The sequence below is a fragment of the Spermophilus citellus genome, assembly GCF_964194105.1.
Source record: "Spermophilus citellus genome assembly, chromosome: 4".
NCBI lineage: Eukaryota > Metazoa > Chordata > Mammalia > Rodentia > Sciuridae > Spermophilus > Spermophilus citellus.
Window position 1 is genome coordinate 104,300,402 of NC_138185.1, and position 19,365 is coordinate 104,319,766.

General features: G+C 34.7%; 1 protein-coding gene and 1 pseudogene across 6 annotated transcripts in view; both read left to right on the plus strand.

Annotated features, from left to right (window-relative positions):
* UBE2Q2 (ubiquitin conjugating enzyme E2 Q2) overlaps positions 1-19,365 on the plus strand; it is a 57,185-nt gene that overhangs the window by 27,115 nt on the left and 10,705 nt on the right. For 3 of the 5 annotated variants that reach the window (XM_081293049.1, XM_081293050.1, XM_081293052.1), the window contains 5 exons: positions 3,940-4,080; positions 6,128-6,212; positions 7,771-7,831; positions 9,002-9,092; positions 15,875-15,933. In XM_081293049.1, the coding sequence (XP_081149175.1) occupies positions 3,940-4,080; positions 6,128-6,212; positions 7,771-7,831; positions 9,002-9,092; positions 15,875-15,933 (437 nt within the window). Of the gene's footprint in view, positions 1-3,939; positions 4,081-6,127; positions 6,213-7,770; positions 7,832-9,001; positions 9,093-11,397; positions 11,634-15,874; positions 15,934-19,365 lie in introns of those variants that run through there. The other 2 variants (XR_014021810.1, XM_081293051.1) reach the window with 2 other exon arrangements.
* On the plus strand, positions 16,432-18,329 carry LOC308647338 (heterogeneous nuclear ribonucleoprotein A3-like; annotated as a pseudogene). The gene is made up of 2 exons: positions 16,432-16,449; positions 17,002-18,329. The product of its transcript is annotated as a heterogeneous nuclear ribonucleoprotein A3-like (transcript).

The following is a 19,365-nucleotide window of genomic DNA, read 5'->3' on the forward strand; positions in this document are numbered from 1 at the left end:
GTGAACTCAGTGGGAACTCAAAGTAGCGGGTACCCTAGGTAGCAGGCACCGCTTCTCTGCTGGACTGCAGAGGTACATATACCCAACTAATTACACACAGCTTAACTTAATTAAAATAAACTAGATACAGCAGTCAGTCATTAAGAAATCCTTATCTTAATGGCTCCCTGGCGTTGGCCCAGAAACCACTCCTTCTAGCATACTGCCAGGCGCCATCTTAACTTGGTTGTGGCCCTCATCAGTTACCCTATATACATGTATAATTACACTAGTGGAGTGACTGCACCATGTACAGCCAGAGGAATAAGAAGTTGTGCTCCATTTGTGTACAATATGTTAAAATGAATTCCATTGTAAAATATATTAGTAACAAAAATGATAGGGCTTTGAGCAAATTATTCTGACTTCCTTGAATTTGATTTTTCAGATTATAAGAATTTGCACTAAAAATATATTTACATTTAATGGTAATCAATATTTAACTCATATTTGGTTATTTTTAGTGAAAACTACTTGGTTTAAGAAGTTTTTTATTTTTTTCTTCTAATTAGTTACACGTGACAATAGAATGCATTTTGACACACCATACATAAATGCAGTATAACTTCTCATTCTTGTTGTAAAGCAAACTGGTCGTGTAGTCATATATGTACATGGGGTAATAATGTCCGACTCATTCTACTATTCTTCCTACTCCCATACCCCTTTTCCCTCCCTCAGGCCCCTCTGCCTAATCCAAAGTATCTCTGTTTTCTATTTCTATAACCCAAATCGTGAATTAGCATCTGCATATTAGAGAAAACATTTGGCCTTTGTTTTTTGGGGATTCAGTTTTATTTTGCTTACCATGATATTTTTCAGCTCCATCCATTCACCTACAAATGCCATGATTTCATTCTTCTTTATGATTGAGTAATATTCTATTGTGTGTGTGTGTATTTTATATAATACACACACACACACACACACACCGTGTTTTCTTTACTCATTCATCTGCTGAAGGGGATCCAGATTGGTTCCATAGTTTGGCTATTGTGAATTGAGTTGCTATAAACAATGATGTGGCTGTGTCACTGTAGTATGTTGATTTTAAGTCCAAAGGAAGAAGAGTGGGATAGCTGGGTAAAATGGTGGTTTCATTCCAAGTTTTCTGAGGAAGTTTTACATTTGAAAAAAGGAATTTGAGAACATTTTAGGGACTACTCATTAGGAACAAATGATATACTCTTTTGTAGAAAAACCATCTAAGAACTTTATTTCAGTCTGTTTTGTGGTCCTGTACTTAGAATACTAGAGACTAGGTAATGTGTATCAAGAAAAGAAATTGATTTTCTTGCGACTCCAAAAGGCTGAGAAGTCCAATATAAGGTGCTAGTATTTGGTGTCTGTTGAGGGTCACCTTGCCGTGTTCTCACATGGTAGAAGGCAGAAGGACGTGACAGTGGGTTAGCCAATGATGTGAAGCCACTTTTATAAGGGCCTTAATTTCATTAGTGAGGAAGGAGCCCTTGAGGTCTAGTTATCTCTTTAAGGCTCCACCTCTGATATCGTCATATTGGTGGTGAATTTTGGAGGGGACACATTTAAACCCTAGCAAATTTAGTGGAGCAAATTTTCAAAGACAAACTAAGTAGTTGTTAGATATATAATTTTAGAGGTTTTTTAGGCTCTGAGACTTTGCATTTAAACTGAAATTTTGGAAGGCAATTCTATGTCTCTGAATAGACCAGATAAAAAAATATACGGATTCCATGGTCTTGACTTTAAAAACTTTTTTTTTGAACTTATTAATTCAGGCTTTTACCTTATTTGAAAAATTTTAATCTAAAATACACTTTCAGAATGCCTCAAACCTAAAGAAGTAGTAGTGGGCTTCTGGAAGTAAATAATTATCAAAATTGTCCTGTTGGAATGACTTTTTGGAGTAAACTGTTTAATGTTTTCTTGCAGTTCATTTTAGGTGAAATAAACTTTATGAAAACATTAACCCATTTTGTTCCATCATCGCAGATGTGGAATAACCTGTAAAAACTTACAGTATATAATTACATATAGTATAATAATAAGTATATAATTATTATATAATGTATAAAAGCTCTAGATTGTGATTTCCAGTTTATTTTATTGTACCTAAATATTCAGAGTTTAAAAGTTGGGACTTAATGGGTTAAACCTTTTCAATGGGTTTAGTATATAGTGAAGTAACATTGTACTCAGAGTTCAGATATTTTTCATTTATTTCCTCACAAGGTAAAACAGTAGACAGTAATGCTTAGGAAAATCAAGAAAGGTAGGAGTCTAGACTTTGGAGATGTAGGACAGGTAAAAAGAAGATATTCCAGGCTACTAAAATAATGTGGGGATGGCAAAGGCTCAGAACAACCTTGGACACAGGTGTATGGATGCTATCCTTTTGGGAGAGGAAGTTGATGTGTTGGAGTCATGGTAAGCAAGATTGGTTAGGAAAGGCAGAGGGTTAAAAATTTTAAATTAGTGACAGACATTTATATTTGGTATGCTTATTGATAAGAATGTCATTAGCAGGGAGTAGTATGACAAGATATTGTTTTAGAAAATGATTAATTCTCTCTGGGATGTGCTGATGAGGATTCAAGTGGCGTTTTATGGATAAGAATGTGATTGAGGGTGAAGAGGTAGGAAGAAGAGAAAGGCTAAGGGCATTTATGAGAACTCTGCAGGAAACAAGGATAGGAAGGAAGATTATGGTTCAAAAGTGCTCATCATAAGAGAGTTTCATGAAATGGAGTCATGGGCTGGGTCTGAATAAGAACAGAATGTCTTAAGGCCTGAAGGTACAGCATTCTAAGAAAGAGACCCACAGAGTCTGGACACAAGGTGGTCATTAGCCTGGTCTAGAAATCACAGTGAATTAGTCTGCTTGGAAAAATGAAGATTGTAATTAGAAATTTTTGCAGTTGAAGTAGAGAAAAGCTAGATACTTGAAAGAATTAGGATTTAAAAAATCCGGCATAGATTTGTATATGTGTAAGAGCAGATAATACAGGAAAAAAGGGAGCAAAATGATGTGGTAAAGATGTTGTTCTAGGGGTGGTATTCAAATTCTTTTTCTAATAAAAGTTAGTAGATGCTTACATAGAAAACTTGGAAAAGCAATAAATATTCATTTGGAGGTAACAACTGTTGTTAACATTTCAGTATGTCTTTCTAGTTGTTCTTTTTTAGTACTTCTTTTGGTATAATTGAAATTCCGTGATTTCCATTTTGTATTTAGTATTTTTCATTTGAAAGGGTTTTTTTTTGATACAGAAGAAATAATTATGCTGTGTTGGTATTTTAATTTCCTTATAGTACTCCATTGAATTAATGGTTTTACTGTGTTTATAACGTGCAGATTTTGTGTTTGCTTTTGTGGTTAAGATGAAAAGGCATAGTTATGTCTAAATGTGTGTTCACATTTTAGACTGGTCAAAGTTAGAATTCTAAAAGTCAAGTTTCTGGAACAAAGTATGAATAGTTAACATTTTTAATGTCTGCTGCTAAACTGTTTCAGAAGTTTGTTTCATGCAGATGGTATGTACCTGTAGTCCCAGCTACTTGGGAAGCTGAGGCAGGAGGATTGCTTGAGTCCAAGAGTTTCAGACCAGCTGGGCAACATAAGGAAAACTCGAATTAAAAAAAAAATTCTTAATTGATTTATAAGATGGCATACTTGGTAAGAGTCATGATTTTTATAAAACTTAGTTCTGCCTTACTCATAGTCTGGCTTTTAAACAAAACATAGAATATCATAGAAGGGAACCTTTTGAATATTCATTTCCTCTCCGCCTCGATGTTGAATGGATGCAACCTCTCTTTCCTGTTCCTTTTTATTCTAGTCAAGATTAACTTAACTTTAGGGATAAGAAACTACTGAAGAAAAATAACTTGAATAAGCTATTATTTTTCTTCTTTTTGTAGGATATAGAAGACTTGGATCATTATGAGATGAAGGAAGAAGAGCCTATTAATGGGAAAAAGTCAGAGGATGAAGGAATTGAAAAAGAAAATTTGGCAATATTAGAAAAAATTAGGAAGACTCAAAGGCAAGACCATTTAAATGTAAGTGTGTATAAATATCTAGAACCTGGACTTTTGTGGTTAAGTAATTATAGATAATATCAGGCAATTCATTCGGAGACCAATCTTAGATGGTCTCTTCTAACCCTGCTTTAATAGTGTGTGTTCAATCATATTTTTTTGATGAGCCACTTTCTACCCTGGTCATCTACTCTTTCCATCCTGGAACCATCTGTGATCTTGTTGTGTGACCCCCTTTTCCAGCTGTTCATTGTTTTCTTTGCTTACCTTCTTCCTTGTGGGATCTGTATAATCAGATTCAGTCTCTTACTATTCGGTTTCTTTTTCCTCCATGAATCTGACTTTTGGTCTGTCCTGCCCTGACTGTTTCACACCTCTTTATCTGAAGAAGCATATGGGGGTATGAAATGAACACCGTTTGGAGACAAACATGCCTGTGTGACTTCTGTTTCCTCAACTGTAAAGTGTGGGCAAATAACACATACCTTTTGGATGCCTGTTGGGAGAAATAAGAATGTGTACATGTATATGCGTATATATAAATGTGTGTGTGTATATTTATAGACATATGTAAATAATTCCCAAGAGAAGGAGACATCAAAATAATAGTCTGGCTCTCTAATCACTCATTACCACCTGCCTTGTATTATTTCTTTTTAATTGATTTTATTTTTTTAAATACACGACAGCAGAATGCATTACAATCCTTATTGCACATATAGAGCAGTTTTCTATATCTCTGTATATAAAGTATATTCATGCCAACTTATGCCATTATACATGTAGTCTTTTTTTTGCATTACAATTCTTAATACACATATACCACAATTTTTCATATCTCTGTATATAGAGTAGGTTGACACCCAATTCGTGTCTTCATGCATGTACTTTGGATAATGATGTCCATCACATTCCACCATCCTTGCTAATCCTTTGCCTCCTCTCTTTCCCTCCCTCCCCTCTTCCCTATCTAGAATTCATCTATTCCTCCCATGTTCCCCCTCCCTACCCAACTATGAGTCAGCCTCCTTATATCAGAGAAAACATTTGACATTTGTTTTACTGGGATTGGCTAACTTCACTTAACATTATCTTCTCCAGTTCCATCCATTTACCTGCAAATGCCATGATTTTATTCTCTTTTATTGCTGAGTAATAGAGTTATTTCTTAATTCCATGAAATCTGAGGACTTTGTCTTAGGCAAACACAGGGAATGCATTGTTATGCAGGTAAGTGCCAAGATTTGTAAATAGTTAGAAAACGCTTCCTTCTTCAGTCTTATTTAATGTTAATTTAATATGGCACATCTTTTTAATATAATAAGGAAATTTAGCTAACTACATATCTTGATTATTAAAATAAGTTTGTGGTAATTGAATTAATGATCATTATACTTATATATCTTTTGATTGACTCCGGTTAAGATGCATTATAGTCAGAACAATTACAAATTATTGAACACTTTCCACTTGATAAACACAATGTTAAGTACTTTTTATTTTCTATGCCTTCTCATTAAATTTTTATAGCCACCGTATGAAATAGATAATCTTTCTTTATATTTTATAGATGTGAAAACTAGGACTTAAATCAGTTTAAGATCACCTAGTTAGAAAATAATATCTTTGTACTGTTTTTTCCCTTTAAATGTAGTATAACCTTTAAAATCTTTAAAATTTACATGATTGAAATTTCACATGATAAAAGAATAGTTCAATTCATATTCAGTCTTAGGATAAGATATCCGCACATTTTCATCTTTAAAGAAGTCCCAGTGTAATTCTACACTGTTACAGAGTCCATGATGGTCTGGTTATGTTGGGTAGACTCACCTTTACCCCCCCCAGATTATAAGAAACGCTAAATGAACCAGACTTATCCCCCCAGTTTTATAATCCTTTGAAACTTGATAATCCTTCATTTAATTGAGCTTTTTTCGACTTCTTGAAGTATAGAAGGGTAATTCATTTTTACAAACTCATTGTAAACTTTTATGTTAAAATCAAATACCTTAAATCTAATTACTTGCCTCAATAGACCTTGTAAACAGCAAGTTTTATGTTTCAGGGTGCGGTGTCTGGGTCAGTGCAAGCTTCAGATAGACTTATGAAAGAGCTCAGGGACATATACAGATCACAGAGTTATAAAACAGGTAAGGACTCCTGGATTTCTACTGTCTGTGTCCTTTTGCTCATTTCTATTTTCAGCTTATGTCATTTCACATAACTGGATAGAAATAGAAATGTTTATTAACTTTTATAGATGCAAAATTCCAAAAGATGTAGGAGTTCCAAAAGATGTAGGAGATAAGATAGGATGAGTTAAGTTTTTGGATCACAGAAAACGTTTTTTATAGATACATCATGTTTTCACCTTCTTCCTGATCTTTTTGAAAAAGTGTAATATTGCTTTGTAAAATGTTTTTTTTTTAAATTTTTTTAGTTATACTTGGACACATTATCTTTATTTTTTTGTTTTATTTTTATGTGGTGCTGAGGATCAAACCCAGTGCCTCACAAGTGAAGCAAGTGCTCTACGCTTGCTGAGCCGCAACCCCAGCCCCTTGTAAAATGTTTTTAAGATTAAATTTTGTATATTTCATTATGCAAAGAGAATTTTGCCAAGTTCATTTTTATTAAAAATAATAAACTCTTGCTACAGGGGTAGTTATGGTACTATTTTAAAAATAGATGGATTTTTTTTTTCTTTCTTTTTCTTTTTTTTTGCCATTTCATAGTTTGACTCTTTCTTACCCAGTAAGATTTGAATATTGTGGAACCTCTTTAACTAGAAGTAAACTACTTGTTAGAGTATTATTAGGGAGAGAACTGATCTTTGGGCAGAAAGTTAGCATTATGATCTATTCAAGAATCCTCAGTGATTATTTGAAAATCATTAGAATTGCTTAGAAACTCAAAACAACCCCTCCACTTAGAGTGCATGATAAGCCGAATTTGAGTTATCAGAACTTTGAGTACCCCAATAGTTTTTCTTACAAAGAAGAAAAGTTCTAGCTGTAGAAACCTAGAGAGTTAAATGTTTGGATACTAGTTTTATCTTCAAATGTTAATAAATAACTTAATTTGTTTTAGCATTGTTTATACCAGCAAAAAAAGAAAATCAGATAGTAGGTAGAATTAGTTGAATTACCACTTTTTTTTTTTTTTTTGTAGTTGTAGATGGACACAATACCTTTATTTTATTTACTTATTTTTATGTGGTGCTGAGGATCAAACCCAGTGCCTCACACATGCTAGGCAAGCGCTCTACCACTGAGCCACAAACCCAGCCCCAGAATTATTACAATTTTTGAAAAGATTGACAGTATAATTTATATATACTGACTTGGAGAGATGTCCCAGAAAGCATAAAACAATATATGTAGGATTCCCTTGTTTTAGAAATGTTTCTTCATATACTTAGAAGAAAAGTCTTAAGTACATATGATTTTGTGTAATCTATTTTTTTGTAGGTAATGGTAAACAGTTTCTGAATTCATTAAAGAATCTTCTTAATTTATAGCTTTAATTATCTGTTAAAGGTATAAGAGACTTAGTCCCAGTGGTCAAATATTTACAGTATAGTGGAGGTGTTTCATTTTTTAATAGCAAAATTTATAGATTTGTTGACTATTTAGTATTTATGTTTACACCAGAGTAATAGTTATGCAATCAAATGAAGAATAACCAGCATACCTTTTATCTTTTCAGGGATTTATTCAGTGGAACTCATAAATGACAGTTTATATGACTGGCATGTTAAACTGCAGAAGTAAGTGGCTTTTTGGTGCTAAACCACTCTTTGCAATGTTAGACTATCACAATAAAGTGGGTTTTTTGCTTCTGTTTTGACACCTTTATAATACAGCTTTTATTTAGAACTTTAGACCTTATTTCTATGGAAATAAGGTTGTTAAATTGAGTGGTTACTGAGGCTTAGTAAATGTCTGAGAAAGAGGTACCAACTGTGAAATAGTGGTTCACGGACTTTGTGACAATGGCAACTTAGAAACAAAAGTGTATTCAATAACCTAATGAGGGCTGCGGTTATAGCTGAGTGGTAGAGTCCTTGCATAGCATGTGAGAGACACTGGGTTTAATCCTCAGCATCACATAAAAATAACTAAAAGGTATAAAAAAAATGTGTTCTGCTACAAAAATTACATAAATATGAGGCCACATTGAGGATAGCTTTAAAAAAAAATAACCTGATGAGGCTATAATATAACCCATTTATGTTTGAAATAGGGGATTTGGGTATATTTATATGACTATTAAATATATGACTTGTGTATATTTGTATAACTGCTTTGGAAAACTATTTGGTACAGGAGATATTTGTACCCTCTAGTTCAGGAAGCATATACTTCACAAGAAATGAGTACTTGGGCATGCCAGGAGACAAATTTAGATTTTTATTATAGTGATTGACTTTTCATGGTTTTGTCAGTGACAGATTTCTCTCCTGAACCCCTTGGCTAATAATGTAATTTTAGGAAGGCTTGTTAAAATGTTTTTGAGTTCTTGAGAAAATTATGTACATATGACTGTTAACTTTGAATTCCCTTATTAGGATACATTTAGAGGAGCTGGGGTTGTGGCTTAGTGGTAGAGCACTGGCCTAGCATGTGTGAGGCCCTGGGTTCGATCCTTAGCACCACATAACAAGTAAATAAATAAATAAAGGTATTGTGCCCAACTACAACAAAAAAAAAAAAAACCAAAACTAAGAGTACTACTATTTATTTTTGGCATTTATTCTCAAGGAACTACAGACCATATTGGTCTATTTTTTCTGGGGCTCTAGAGTAGCATTAGAATTTCTTTGTGTGAAACTTACTCTGAAGCTATGCTTTGGCTCTTGGACTGGTTCATATTTGAGTTTAGTAAGAAAAATTCTCTAATTTTCTGTTTGAATTGGCTCTTGTTTTGTTATTCTTAGGGTTGACCCTGATAGTCCGTTGCACAGTGATCTTCAGATCTTAAAAGAAAAAGAAGGCATAGAATATATTTTGCTTAACTTCTCTTTTAAGGTAAGAATATAGTGATGGGACTTCATAGGTTTCAAATGGGAGTGTATATTTGTATAACTGCTTTGGAAAACTATTTGGTATAGAAGACATTTGTACCCTCTAGTTCAGGAATTGTCTAAGCATATACTTCACAAGAAATGAGTACTTGGGCATGTCAGGAGACGTACATAAGAATGTTGAAAGCAGCATTGTTTATAATAGGCCCAAACAGTAAATAACCCAGATTTCAATTAAATGGAGAATTATGGTATTCATAAGAAGTAACACAGCTATATGCGACAAGATGGGTGAATTTTAAATACAGTATTGAGCAAGAGAAAGCAGATCTCTAACCTATTTTAAACGGTTCCATTTAAGTAGAGTTCAAAAATAAATAAAACTAGCATTGTGTTGGGCATTCTCACTGGAGGCACTATCATCCCAGTGAGGTGAAAATTGATCCTTGGTGTGAAAAAAAAATCCATTATATGGTCCATGGCTCCCCAGAGGGCCACAGAACAAACAAATATGCAGTTCTGTGGTGTCAAAATATAGAGGGGTTGGGTGGGTTGAAATTAGGAAAAAATTTTTCTAAAAGGATTTCTGAGGATGATAAAAATTAAAAGAAGGCTAAGAAATGCTGACATGGATTCATACCTGGGCCAGTAAAACTTATCAAGAGCAAAGATGTGATTACCATACAGGTTAGGATAAGGAGTCCATGTAGGAGTTGAGAGCTAAAAGGGCATTTGTGTGCTCCTTGGATACTGACTGTAGTCTTTCTTGAGCAGGGTGTTGGTTATGTGGGCACATGCCTTACAATAGCCTGTTAAGGTGTACCTCTATATTTTATACACTTTTCTGAATTTATTATATTTAGTAGTTATTCTTAAGATGCTACAAATATTTAAAAAGAATAGCAATGGAATCTAGATTAAAATGTTTTGATAAAATGTAGTGGCTTAAATTTTAAAAAATATATTGAATCTTTTGATTAAAAACACTAGGAAGTATCCCTAAGTAGTTACATTTGAATTATATGTAACTTCTTTTTGATTGGCTCTTTTAAATTGTGAGGAAAAATTTACTCAACAATGCCTACCAGATATTTTTTTTTCCCCCATTTCAGTTAGGTAGCTTTTATGCATTAGGTGATGGAGGGCTTTAGATCTGGCATCATGTAAATATCCCTAATCTTCAAGAGCCTATAGTCTTTCTGGGGAAAAATCAGTGTGATGAAGGCTGTAGGCCATTTTTGAAGGTTATAGTGAAAAGTCTGGGCTCTCACCTTTATGTAGTAAAGAGCCATTAGAGGTTTTTACAAAAAGGCATAGTTGATCTTTGAGGATTTTTCTTTTTTATTAAATAGTCATTGTGCCTTCAGTGGCAGAGCAGAGTTTGGGCTAGAGTACATTTCTGGAGGATAAATTGGGGTTTATAATTTAATCTTGACAAGAAATGCTGACAGCCTGGCATAGGTGGTAGTAGGAGTAGGTGAGAGTAGATGGATATCGGGTGTTTTGAAAGAAGAAAACAAAGACTTGAAAAGAATACTTATAGAAAGAATGGCAATAATTTTTTGAAAGCTTCTTACTTTGGTTTCGTTTGTGTATATTCTGATTTGGGATATCTTATGACTGTACTTCTTGAAATAGCCTAAACTTTTAGTACTTTTTTTCTCAGTTTTGTTAATGCAGGAACTATTTCAGTTATTACCTAGGGTTGTTTTCCTAGAATGTGAGTTTGGCATGTATTTACTGAAGTTAATAATCTTCACTTTTACTGAATTTAAATGGGGCAGTGAATTAAATACCTAAGCAAAACAAACCAGCAAACAAAATTACTGAAAACCAGGAAGGTATTTAAAACAAAACAAAACAAACAAACAAAAAAGAACCTCTTGCAAAATATTTTGTCCTGAGAAAATCATTGTTAAATCATATACTCAGATGCCCAACACCAAGCTTAAGAAATAGAAACTTATCAGTACCTTGAAGCTACCTACTTTGTGCCCCTCCCTTTCACTTCCTCCTTGGAAGCTATTTTTATTTTATTGATTGTGCTGCTGAAGATTTGAACCCACAGCACCCCCTGCATGCCAGGCAAGCACTCTTCCAATGAGCTATATTCCCAGTCCTTTTTATTTTAGTTTGAGACAGGGTTTCACTAAATTGCCCAAGCTGACCTTGAATTTGTGATCCTCTTGCCTTAGCATCCTGAGTAGCTGGGAATACAGGTATGGGAGGTCTTTTAAGAGGAATATGAAATCTTGGTCAGGAGGATTTGTGACTGCAGGTAGTGTTTTCATTATTTTTTCCTGCCCTAGGTAGAACTTCAGGGAGGGAACGATCTGGGAGGTAAATGGCTGAAATTCTATTGGATTTGTGTTACTGGACCATGTCTTCTGACAGCAGAAAGAAGGGCCTTTTCTAGGGTTGGAGTGTTTCTTAAGAGACCTGGGAAGAATGTGATTGTCCTGAGCTAACTGACCTTATGAAGAGGACCTTAAACTGAATTGCCAAGTTATTAGTATCGGGATTCACAGACTTTGGAGGATAGCAGGTATGACTCAGAAAGAAAGACTCACAGGAAGGAGCCAGAATTAAATATATTTATGGTCTCGGATATCCATAGTCACAACTTGAGAGTCATGGATAATAAGAAAAATAGAACATGAAGTATAACATAAGAATGGGAATGGTACTTGGTCAGCAACTTTGTAAATCTGTTCCACGAGTTTTTTTTTTCCTCCCCCTTTAGTACTGGAGATTGAACCCAGGGCACTCTACCACTGAGCTATATCTGCAGCCCTTTTTATTTTTTATTTTAAGACAAGGTCTTGTTAAGGTGCAGAGGTTGGCCTCAAACTTGCCATCATTCTGCCTGAGCCTGGCACTATAGGTGTGCACCATAGTGCTTGACTCAACACTGCTTTTAAGGAAGTGATTTTTTTTCCAGGTCACATCTGAATCATTGCACTGAATTCTGAGTTAGTAAAGAATGGTTTAGACAGACAAATTTTGGTTCATTTAGAGAATAGTAGCCAGGATTGGAAAAAAGATTCTATTCCATGTCCTAAGATTATTAAATTTGTAGAATTGGATAGTAGAACATTAGAGTTCATGATAACTTGTCTTCAGCTATTTGTAGGACTGTATATTTGGAAGCATTAGTTTTATTTGTTTTGATGTACACAGGATATAAAACTAGAACTAATATGTCAAATTATAAAGAGGCAATTTTCAACTCATATAAGGCAGTGATTTGTAACTATTTAGAACCATCTGATGATATAGTCTTTCAAAAATAGAATGTTATTCATCCTTAAGAATAGCTTACAAGGCCAAAATGTTATATTGGAAATCAGATAACTTGCAAGCCTGAGAGTCTGTTTCTGACTTAGTGTTCTATGGTAACTCAAGCTTCTATTTAACAGTCAACCTCAAATTTTTTTATTCACTGAACTCCATTTTATTTCTGAAAAATTTTGATTTAGTTAAGTTCCAGGGTACAGCATTTTTGGAGCAGGTTTTGATACAGAAAATGATTCTGAAGAACTATTTAAAGTGAAGATAGTTCTCAAAAGAATGGGATCACATATTTAAAGATCTAGAAAAATAGAAGTTTAAATGAGGTTCCACTTTACCATGCTTTGCATCCATGCCTTTCATTATGCTGTTAAAAAATGAGTAAATGTTGAGCCCTTATTTGAAAGTAGATTATAACTGTTATTAAGGTAGTATCTTGTAGGTAGATTTTCTTTCCAACTTGCAATAGAAATTTCATGATTATCAGCTTAGCCATCAGAAGTGTGCTTTACCTTCTTCTGTTAGCAGGATTGAATTTTCATAATTTTTATGTTCCTCAGAATCAGTCTTACTTGAGAGTAGGCAGAAGGTGTGAGGTAAAGTAAGTTACTGAAATTATGCTGCTGCTTCCTCTCAGTTAAATAAATTTGTGTGGGTTTTATTTCTTGGAAATAACTAAATGAGAAAAATGTTTGTTTGGATCTCTTGTCCTCAAATTGGTTTTTAAAAAAATGCATTAGTTCCCTTTAATTCCGTTTTGTTTTAATGTAGGCATTGGAAATGATTTCTCATAGACTTCCTGTCATGTCTTCATTAAGGCAGTGTGCCATCTCCTTGTCTGACTGCTCTAAGGGAGTGAGGGGCAGCCTTGGTCTTTTGGCCATCAAGGAACTGACCTCTAGCAGTCTGCTGTCTTTGCTTCAGTTCATGGAGGAGAAAAGCTCTTATTCTGAAAGTAGTTTCCAGTTGTGTGCTTGTTAGCCTGAGAAGTTTCCAAGTTATCTTTTTCCTCATCTTCGAGGCCATCTATATTTTTATCAAGTATGATATTCTTTGACTTTTTTCTTTTTTTCAATATTAAGCATTGAACCCAGGGTTGCTCTAACCATCAAGCTACATTCGCAGTTCTTTTTATTTTTTATTTTGGGCCAAGATCTTGCTAAATTGCTAAAGCTGGCCTTGAACTTGGAATCCTCCTGTCTCAGCCTTCCAAGTCACTGGGATTGCAGGCATGTGCTGCTGTGCCTAGCAGTCTTTGACATTTAGTGTTACTGCTGATATTTGGGTTTAAATTTATCATTTTATGGATGATTATTTTTTATTTGTATTTCATGCTTCATGTTTCTCTCTCTCTTTTTTTTAAAATTCCAGTTTCCCATTACTCCTACTTGGTAGTTGTATGTTCTTTTACTCTTCCTTCTTTTTTTTTTCCTAGTTGTTGATGGATCTTTTATTTAATTCATTTATTTATATGTGGTGCTGAGAATCAAACTTAGTGCCTCTTACATGCCAGGCAAGTGCACTACTACTGAGCCACAACTCCAGCTCTTACTCTTCCTTCTTACCCTAAAATTACAGTACATATCCTTGCCTTGTCTGATATAAATTTATTAATTTCTATTTCTTCCTTGTCAGTAGAACAACCTTGGAACACTGTGAGTTCATATACTCCCTGCCTAACATTCTGTTATTGTCATGCATTTTAGTTCTATATTTATCTAAAATCCTACACTTTAAAAAAAAAATTTTTTTGGTTGTCAGTGGAGCTTTATTTTATTTATTTATTATGTGGTTCTGAGGATTGAACCCAGTGCCTCACACATGCCAAGCAAGCTCCCTACCACTGAGCTACAGCCCCAGCCCCAGCCCCCTACATTTTTAAAATAACTAATATTCAGGAGAATTTGTCTGCATATTTGCTACTTTCATGTTCGTTCTTCTCCCAGGTTCTCATCTGGCATATTTTCTCCTACCTGAATATATCCTTTAGTATTTCTTTCATTGTGGGTCTGTGGATGGGAAAATAAGTATTTTTTTTTTTTTCATTTTGAAGAGTCTTTATTAGGTTTAGATTTCTAGGTTGGCAATTCTTTATTTCGGTACCTTGATGATACCATTTTATTATATGTAGACTATTCTTTCTCTTGAAGTACTTACAGTGGTTAAATCTTGTGAAGCCTTTGGTTTTAGAAAATTCTCATCTAGTTCTCTGTTCCATTCTCCCTTCTCCTAGGACTCAATATATGTGATAAACTTTTCATTATATTGTCTTGTTATTTTTCTACCTTTTTTTTGATCACGGAATCTCTTCTGTACTTACTTAAACTCATCCATTAAGTTACTAATTGTAGTTATTGTATCTCTAATTTTCAGAATTTCCATGATTCAAATTTATAATTTGCAGTTCTCTGCCAAGGTTTTCAATCTTGTCTTTTCTTGAAAATATTCAACAGTTATTTGAAAGCATGTCTGCTAACTCTTAACTCTCTTGTGGTTTTGTGTTTGTTTACTTCTCTTGTTTTCTGATACTGTTATCTTTAAGTCCTATATGACTAGTTAATTTTTATTTATGTATTTGTTTTTGGTACCAGGGATTGAACCTGGGGTGTTTAACCACTGAGCCACATTCCCAACCCTTTTTATCTTGAGACAAGGTCTCTCTTAGTTGCTGAGAGCTTCACTAAGTTGCTGAGGCTGGCTTTGAACTTGTGATCCTCCTGCCTTTCAGCCTCTGGAAACCCTAGGATTATAGGCATATGCTAACATGCCTGCAAAATTAGTTATTTTCAGTGATATTTGTTACATATGAAAAAAAATTGGAGCCGATTTTAAACCTTGGGCAGTGTTTTTCTCGTGAGAGGATTTACATTTTCCCCTGTCAGGGACTTGGACTGAAGCAAGCCAGAATAATTGGGGATTGAGATGATTTAAAGTTGGACTTGATTCCTGTCCAGGGCAGTTTGTCCTTTAGGATCCCAAACTCAAGTGTAGAAGCCTTATCAGTGCCTCTTCTTGGGGGATTCTGAGCTTAGACTTTGATCTCCCTATCCCTGAATCTGTGAGGGCTACCCAGTTTGTGAACCTCTTATCTTTCTCTCCTGTAGTGTGTATGTGTGTGTATGTGTGTATAAACTAAGGTAAAAATAGTTGCCTCCCCCCCCACCCAATTTGCTTTTTCTTTAACATTTAGCCCTGTAATTGTCACATTTTGTCCACCCTTTCTAGTTATTAGTCAGTGATTGGAATGATTCTTTATTTACAGAGGTCTATTGTAAGTAGATATTTACCAAAACACTATTTTGGTCCTGATCTTAACTTCATTCTTATTTACTTTGATTTTTGTTTCATCTTATTTCTTGGTACTGATTTTACTATTGTGATCCTCATATCAGACACCAAATGTGTGCATTCTTTATAGATTATTTTTAAATCTTTTAAATGTATAATATTAAAGATGTTCTTGAAATTAATTAAACTTGCTCATTTGCTCTTTAGGATAACTTTCCCTTTGATCCTCCATTTGTTCGAGTGGTATTACCTGTTCTCTCAGGAGGGTAAGTTTAAGTGATTGCTTGTTTTTGATAGTATCACAATCATTTGGAGAACTAATTAAATTCTAGGGACCTTGATTGCTAGGCTTCTATTGCATGGTTTGATACAGCAGGTCTGGGGTGGGACCTGAGAATTTACATTTCTAGGAAGTTGATACTGCTGATTTGGAGCCCACATTCAGAACCAGTAGTATAAATTGTTAAGTTGTTTATAGGTAGAGTTTTTAATGGTTCCTATTTTTATATATTTACCATAAAATAAGTTTTTTACAAATATAAATTGTGATTGAGGATGTGAGTTATGATTGGAGAGTGATTCCTACATGCTGATGATCACTCCTAAATGGTACTTGTAGGAGTAATCACAAGACATTTCATGGTCCTGTGAAGCTGGGTGGCTGGCTGTTCCTTCTAGAGGAAATAGCTGCAGTTTAGTAGAATCAGATGGTTATTGTCAGAGTTTTATTGAAGTTTATATTGTGCTTTTCCATAGATAGTCTTATGGAGAGAGGGGAAAACGTAAGAATTTGTAGCTAGGTTACTTATGAAGTGTCCTATAGAACCCCAGAGTAGGAGCTGCTAAACTAATTTTGAGCATTTTCAGATGGACATTTAATTTCACTTTGTGAGATAATACATTTTGCAGTGATAAATTCTAAAAATATCCAGTCCTTAAGTCGATCATTTCTGTGATTGAGATAGTAATAGTTTAACATTAAGGTAAAAAATATGGATGACTACTGAAATAGACTTCATACCTTTCTCAGAAATGGTCTGCTTCTAATTTATCCATTATTTATACACTTATTTCTGTTTTGCAGGGAATCAAATCATGTGAAAATTATTTCTCAGTATACTCAGAATATGTGTTGACTGTGGTATTGATACTACAGAATAGTTACTGGGCATGGTTTCTGTCTAAAGCTCAAGTAAAAGTATGGCTTTATTCAGTGTATATGGATGTGCTGAGCCCATTCTGATTTCTGCAACACAAATAATATTACTTTGTAGGAGTTTACTTAACTAATCACCTGTAGCCTAATCCTTTGCCGTATCTCCCATGATCCAAAGGAACCAGAGCAATTGAGGAAGCTGTTTATTGGTGGTCTGAGCTTTGAAACTACAGATGATAGTTTAAGAGAACAGTTTGAGAAATGGGACACACTCACAGATTGTGTGGTAATGAGAGACCCCCAAACAAAACGTTCCAGGGGCTTTGGTTTTGTGATTTGTGTTGAAGAGGTGAATGCAGCAATGTGTGCTCACAAGGTTGATGGGTGTGTAGTGGAACCAAAGAGAGCTGTTTCTAGAGAGGATTCTGTAAAGCCTGGTGCCCATCTACCAGTGAAGAAAATTTTTGTTTGTGGTATTAAAGAAGATATAGAAGAAGATAATTTGAGAGATTACTTTGAAAAGTATGGCAAGATTGTGGTAGTGGTACCAGGAAAAAAAAAAAAAACATAGAAGTTATGGAATACAGGCAGAGTGGGAAAAAGAGAGGATTTGATTTTGTAACTTTTGATGATCATGATATAGTTGACAAAATTGTTGTTCAGAAATACCACACTATTGATGGGCATAATTGTGAAATGAAAAAGGCCCTTTCTAAACAAGAGATGCAGTTTGCTGGATCACAAAGAGGTCGTGGAGGTGGATCTGGCAACTTTATGGGTTGTGGAGGAAACTTTGGAGGTGGTGGAGGTAACTTTGGCCATGGTGGAAACTTTGGTGGAAGAGGAGGCTATGGTGATGGAGGTGGTGGCAGCGAGGTAGTTATGGGGGAGGTGATGGTGGATAAAATGGATTTGGAGGTGATGGTGGCAACTATGGTGGTGGTCCTGGTTATAGTAGTAGAGGAGGTTATGGTGGTGGTGGACCAGGATATGGAAACCAAGGTGTTAGATATGGTGGTGGACGAGGATATGATGATTACAATGAAGGAGGAAATTTTGGTGGTGGTAACTATGGTGGTAGGAACTATAATGATTTTGGAAATTACAGTGGTCAACAGTAATCAAATTATGGACCCATGAAGCGGGGCAGTTTTGGTGGAAGAAGCTCTGGCAGTCCCTATGGTGGTGGTTATGGATCTGGTGGTGGAAGTGGTGGATATGGTAGCAGAAGGTTTTAAAAACAGCAGAAAAGGGCTACAGTTCTTAGCAGGAGAGAGAGTGACGAGTTGTCAGGAAAGCTGCAGTTGTCCCAAATGCATTAGAGGAACTGTAAAAATCTGCCACAGAAGGAACGATGATCCATAGTCAGAAAAGTTACTGAGTTTAAACAGGAACCCCTTCTTATTCAGGACTGTCATAGCGACAGTTTGCAAAAAGTGCAGCTATTGATTAATGCAATGTAGGGTCAATTAGATATACATTCCTGAGGTCTTTTATCTGTTGTAGTTTTTTCTTTTTCATTACTTAGATATATTGCCCTGTAAATTGTGGTAGTGGTACCAGGAATAAAAAATTAAGGAATTTTTAACTTTTCAAAAAAAATAAAATAAAAAGTTGAGACTCCTACTCTGCTCATGTATGTGATATGTTATCCTTAGATGACTCTTGGATTAATTTTTTTCCTTGTGTCCTTTAACTGTCTTAATATTAAGCAGGAACCCTTTGTTTGGAGGCAAAGAGCAATAAGAGTTTGGAACATATATTGATAAAATGAATGTAATTCAATATAGAAATGACCACTTCTTTTAGGTATTAATGCTATTAATGGTGCATATGATTCTATTTATATGAAATAGCCACAATAGGCAATCTGTAGCAACAGAAAGTAGATTAGTGATTGCCAGGAAGAGAAGGGTATAGGAAATGACTATATTATCTCACTTTTTGTGGAGGAACTAGAACTACTTGTGTCTTATGTTTAGACAGTCATTAGTATAACTGTTATGTATTTGTAGAAATATACTTTTCCTATCTTCCCACCTAATGTGACTCTGCACCCTTCAGCAGAAGAGTCTGGTGCTAAAAGAAAAGTTAGTGGTTAGATAATGAGTATTTTAATATCTACTGCATACCTTCTTGTCTAAAGCAATTCCTCCTGTTCCTTGAGCATTTTGAAAATATATAGATCAAATATGATGTTAAATCACAGATTGCTAGACTTTGAGAAATCATGGGAAAACCAAAATTTAAAAGAGAACTTAGATTTTTCTAATTCTGTCAACTCAGTTTTTATTAAATACAAGTGTTTGTTACATTATTTTTATTCCAAGGCATTCTAAAAGAATTAGACTCTTGTGTTTCAGGAATACAAAAGTATGTACTTTTTTTTTTAAATCCTGTGATTCTCCACACAATTTTTTAATATTTTTCTTTTAGGTTTTCTTTCTCTTCCATTAAACTTATACTCTGAAAGTCCTCAGTTCTGTTTAGGAGAATCTCCTGCCACTTCAGGATGGGATAGTTAAGAGTACTTACCCTCCTC